Below are 6000 nucleotides of genomic sequence, written 5' to 3'. Positions count from 1 at the left end.
GAGGGGGGGGGGGGCAATGGGGCCCAGTTCGAAAGGAATGAAGATTGGGAATAATTGTCAAATTCTAACAAAATATTGTAGTAGGTTTTGAAACTCAAATTTTCTCTCATGAGGTCTGACTTTAGTAGTACCTCGTTATTTTATATTGATATCTTACGAATTTGATTGAAATTTCTTGAATTCAAACTTCCCGCAGAGAAAGGCTTTGTAGTAACGTTGACCTTTGACAAGTGCTCAGATATTAGAGCGGGAAACCCGTCAGGCTATGTAAAAAGCCTACCAAGATGGCTGCCGTATGAAGTGTTTATCGTCATTTGTACGCCGTACATCGACATGAAAAAGTCCCCTGTTGAATCAAATTTTGTGGTGGAACTGTGATGTATTTGTCGTCCAAAATGTCAGATACCAGGAGAAGAGTAAAGCTTTATGTTCTTAATGATGAGCGACAATGGGATGACAGGGGGACTGGTCATGTATCATCATGTTTGGTGGATCGTCTGAATGGGATGTGTTTGCTAGTTTGTTCGGAAACCGATGGTACGTAAACGTCTATCACGTATCGCTATGGAGCGAAGAGCCAGTGCCAGAGCTGGAGGGGATGATGGGCCCGTCCAAACGCCCGTAATCCTGAGCTGCGGTGTCGTAGCAGTGGGTCGCCCTTGGCTATTGCGCTGGCTCTAAACTATTTAGGCTTGTTATCAGTTGGTTCAAATGTCTGACTATCTATGCAGTGTCCATTTATTACCCATATCCACATGTCATTCAATTGTTTTTTGTTCAAAATATATTCAATGGCAATGATTAAATTTAAGTGCAATGGCAAATGTGCATTCAATTGTGCATAGTCTGGATACGCATGGAGAGTAAATATTATCGCCAATGCGAGGTTAATCTCTCGTTAAATGGTTACGCCACCGTCTTCTTTGCTCTTTTTTTTCATGGAAATCTATTTTGCAATCGTTTAACCAATCAGCAAGCCAGACAATCGAAACTGAAAGCATGCAATGTTTTGATTGTTTGGCGTTTGATTGGTCAATTGGGATTACACAATCAAATGTTTCAAATAAAAGCCAAAATGGTGGTGTAAATATCAGCGAATTTTCATCATGGTTCTTAAAAAAATAATGTTGGTCAAGCATGTTGTGATGTGAAGTCGGATTAGAATGAACATAAAAAGTTTGTCAAAATACAGTGTATGCAGAATGAATATTGTATTTTTACAAGTTCAGTTTTACCATCTGCTGGTTGGAAATTATTTTGAGCCTTTGTTTACTTCCATTTAGAGATTAATTCCAATATGATATTTTATCAATATTTTCTTGACAGAATGTAAGATTCCACCAACTTCTCAGGCAAATCCTCTGTGCGTTCCACATGTAAACATTCATGATGGTTCCTTAAGAGCTTACTTCAAAAGTAGTATCTTCAGGTTTCTACAGTCCTTTATCCAAGATTGATAAAATAATAAACAATAGAACTTTTTTTAATCATCCTTGAATCAAAATTTACTTTTATTTGACATAAAAGTAAATTCAGATTCAAGTATACATATACGGTTGATTTCAAAGCTGTGATACATGTATAAATCTTGTGAATATTTGAGCAATCTTAAGTACATGTATCTTACATATGTACATACATGTACATAAGGTTAAACGAGGTTCGGTCCTGGACGCAGGATCTTCTGTTCCTCTATGTTTAGCTCCTGGTGATATTCAGTGAGGTTTTGCTCTTGGGGGCATGGAGACATCAATGAGGTTGAAATTAGGTCATCTGCAACAACTCAGACAACACATAGACATCCATGCAATAATTATGTGAAGAGAAGCAGACTGGATGTTAGATAAAATAATTTCAGTGCCAGAGTTGTAAATAACTGGAACTCCTTGCCGGCAGAGATGGTTACTGCATCGACGTTGAACAGATGCAAGTAAAATGTAATCTTACATGCGATTCCTCTTTGCGTCGATAATCGATCTCCGCGGTGCAGTGAGGGAATGCTGGGGTCGGTTTGTTCAGTTGGTGTATCCCCTTGACTCGAGTCTGACCATGTCGATCTCCTGAGAAGTTTTGGGGCGATGATGGGTCTGTTACTGCTAGTACTACTACATATACACATATTAGCGCTACTTGTAGCATTTTGCTAGTTATATCCCCTTTAAATGTCCTGAATTAAATTAATCCCCTGCTGAATAGTGGACGGCAAGACTTCCATATGTCCCCTCCACTAAAATAAAAAAAAAAAATGGAGAAGGTTTATCAAGAATTATCGAACATTTATCTAAGAGATTTAAGAAGGAAAAGTTGGATACATACCAAAATATGGCTTTATTTCGTCAAAAATTCAAGCGTGTGTAATACCCAATGGCATCGGTTTATTTATTCAGAAAAATAAATACCCAATACTCTTGGAGAGTAGACTAGTCGTAATATCGGTTGATAATGGGCGTTGTGCGTGCGCCTGTAATCCAAGCTGTGGGAAAGTTACAAATCGATGCAGAGGTTCGAGCCCTGGTCACGTCTTTCGGATGGTGACGTTAAAGGTAGGTCCCAGACGTAAATAATCGTATCTGATTGATACACGTCTGACAAAACTCAAGTACACACACACACGATAACCGTTATGAAAACCATGGCTTTCAACAATTCCTGCTAGCTCAGTGAGTAAGGCGACAGACAGAAGATGCCTCGATCAGCAGCGAGAGGTTCAAATCCAGAAGTAAGAAGAAAAAAAAGAGAACGAAAGAAGGGGGTTTTGGAGAAGTATTTTTTAAAATTAGTGGAGGGGACATATGGAAGTCTTTCCTAGTGGACTACTACTCTTCCGAACCCTGGACAAAACAGCTTTGACATTTCATTGGTTTACTAGGTGACCGGTAAACCTACCGCACTCCTAAAAAAAAATGAGAACAAAAAATCGGGCTCCTAAAAAAATTAAAATAAAAGAATTATTTTAAAATGCAAAAATTTCACATTTTACATATTTGAATCCATGAAATGGCCATCTATTTTCCATAATTCCTTGAAATTATTTTGAGTTAGTTGAAAACTGTCAGAAAAATGAAGAATATTCACCTCTTTCTCGACTCCGTTTTGAATTTAAACTCGGTATATATTGTAGTCCCATATGTAGATTTTCATGGCAACACCATGGAAGTCTACATGTGGAACTACATACTGAGTGTTCAAATCAGAGTCGGGAAAGAGGTGAATATTTTTCATTTTTCTGATAGTTTTCAACTAAATCAAAATAATTTATAGGAATTATGAAATAATAGATGGCCATTTCATGGATTTAAAGATGTAAAATATGAAATTTTATTTAAATAAAAAATTAATTATTTTTTTTTCAGGAGCGTGATATTTTGTAAACACATTGACCCAGGCCTAGTTTCACCACAGATTGATTAATAGCTACACAGCTATTGCATATATAGAAAAATCTACAATTTATCATACAGGTATTGTATTAAATTGATTTGAGCTCCTCAAGGAGAGCGATTCTGAGGAGCTCAATTGAGCTCCTCAAAAAAATAAGCAGAGCGATTAATTGAGCTCCACGAAATTATAAACACGAAGGACTGCAAAACTAAACTATAGTGCAAGTAAAAAGATGCATGTCAACTGGAGAGCTAACCAAGGGTGAGTGTTTCCAGGTGGCTCCTGAAAGATTCAGTTGGAGCCAAAACCACTGTTGTAGGCAGGACATTCCACAAGCAGATGGTAATTGGGAAAAATTCATCCTCCCTTTCGATGAAGTGAATCATCACAAAGACATCAGATATTGCCACTTGATTGTCACAGATTTTATATTGTGTGTACGATATACATACATGTAGTTTGTCAATGATTTGTCTCACCCTGAATATTCCTACACTAACTGTCGCTACTTACAGAACTTGTCAAATGGGCTGAAAATGTGGATTACCCCATACCTGTTCCCTTAGTGCACAGACGAAAATCGTGTTTCACTGTTGACATATTGCTTTATGAGAAGTATAGTATGTCGCTACCACAAACACTGTCCCATCTTTGGTCAAGTCCTGGTTTTAACGGTTGAGCACAAATATGATTAGTACATGTAGGGCTGTTATGAAGTCTTTATCGCTAGTCTCATCGATATTCGCTTGTTTTTGCCACTTCACAATAATGATAACCTTTTTTCTCGTTGTTGATAATACCCGCTATTATATAGGGACACAGTGATTTTCCGCGATTTTCACGGAAACGGCCTTTTGAAAGTGGATTTTCAAACGGAAAATCACAGATAACGTTTTTTTCCTCAAACTGTACAGAACAGCAACAGCAATTACTCCAAAATCTCAACAAAATGTGAATACTTACTGTCTTACATGTACTGGCCACAAAACATGATCTCACCCCCACTTGGCTATAATCATGACAATACAAACATAGTGACTGCACTTGACTCCATTCGACTGAATACATCGCAAGCTCAATTTTAGCAAAGTACCAACTAACGTAGAAGGCAGCACACGGCCGTTTGTTGCTGCCCTCTACATTCGAAGATGTACAGCATGATATAAAAATGACGTGGAGGCAAAAGACGTTGACTGCTCAGAATGATATCCAAAATAAGCCTGAACAGAATCGATTTTAAAATTGGTGTCCGATCAATGTCATCAAGCGCTGGTGCAGATTTTGCAAAATCGGTGCATCAAAAAAAAATGAGTGTGAAGGAAATAAATATGGCCGGCTGTTTCGTTGGTACTTACAGTCATCAAAATAAATAGTAATGTCTTTCTTAAATAATCTTAACTTACTACTTACTTGATTTATATTCCCCTACAACTGGCATTTATCTTTAAATCAGGATTCAAAAGGGCAAATGAGTTTTTAAAAAAAAACCAAGAATGCCAAGAATTAAAATTCTTGGCATTCTGTACAAAAACCCTTTTTCATGACTGAATAAATGTCTGTGTGTCATTGTCAGTCCCTTTGGGGGAAGGTGCAACATCATTTCCATGAACTGATTAATTAGCGTTCAGATTTCCCCAAAGACATCAATGAAAAAATATGACAACATTAATGGAGTTGGTCATGGGAGCACCTTTTTCCTCTTGCAAAGTCGCATCATATTTCAAATCACACTCACTATATAATTTTGTTTGAAGACATTGCTACGACTGACATACAGCTAAACTGCTAATTATTTAGTAACAGTAACTTTTAAGAAGTGGAATTCAGCGTATTGATGCTGAAATATTAATTAATCTGAGACTCTTGATTCTTGACTCATTGAATTCCTTCTTTAATTTCTTCATCAAATCAGTATAAAATTAATAATATCATTTGTTTTATCAGTTGGAATAAAATGTATTTTAAAGCCAAAATATAAACAAACTTTTGTTAGCTGTGCCAGAAAGGCAGAAAGTGATCCTCTCCCACATGTACACATTGATGTTAGTAGTCTAAAGATTAACATCAACTGATCAATCATTGAGAGTCACGAAAAGAGAGAATATTCTTTATTTTCTTGGCAGTTTCCAACTAAATCAAAATACTTTCAAGGAAATAAAGATTATAGATGGACATCATGGATGTGAAGAAATGAAATGTCCTTTTTTTCATCAAACTTCATGTTGCAGGCGTGGGCCCCATCTTACAAAGAGTTACGACTGATGGAATCAATCGTAACTCTATGGAAATCCGTCAGTGTCATAATTTTTTCTCCAGGAAATTTGCAAAATGTCCTTTGTAAACAAAGGAGATCACACCAAATTGTCAAGAAATCAATAAATTTATGGATATACATTCATATCTATATTTTTTTTAATAAACATGCATTTTATATGTTGACTTTGCTGGCTTTCCATAGTTGCGATTGATTGGATTAATTACAACTCTTTTTAAAATGACGGGGCTCAGGTCTCTCAATGGGCACTGATGGCTGTTCCATATACAGTGAATTTTAATTTATGATGTGGGACAACATGCGCTGAGGGCATGGACAGTAAGCTAAGGGTTTGTTGTTGATCA

The 6000-nt window shown here is 36.8% G+C and overlaps 1 protein-coding gene across 4 annotated transcripts in view; it reads left to right on the top strand.

Annotated features, from left to right (window-relative positions):
* Positions 1-248: 248 nt before the first annotated feature.
* The window catches only part of LOC121418369 (serine/threonine-protein phosphatase 4 regulatory subunit 3A-like), a 35319-nt gene continuing 29567 nt past the window's right edge, over positions 249-6000 (top strand). For all 4 annotated transcript variants that reach the window (XM_041612200.1, XM_041612199.1, XM_041612198.1 and 1 more), the window contains exon 1: positions 249-537. In XM_041612200.1, coding sequence (XP_041468134.1) covers positions 378-537 — 160 coding nt within the window. In that variant the 5' untranslated portion in view covers positions 249-377. The remainder of the gene's footprint in view (positions 538-6000) is intronic.

The sequence above is a fragment of the Lytechinus variegatus genome, chromosome 7 (assembly GCF_018143015.1).
Source record: "Lytechinus variegatus isolate NC3 chromosome 7, Lvar_3.0, whole genome shotgun sequence".
Lineage (NCBI taxonomy): Eukaryota > Metazoa > Echinodermata > Echinoidea > Temnopleuroida > Toxopneustidae > Lytechinus > Lytechinus variegatus.
The sequence above is the reverse complement of the archived record's forward strand: the minus strand, read 5'-3'. Positions and strand labels throughout refer to the sequence as shown.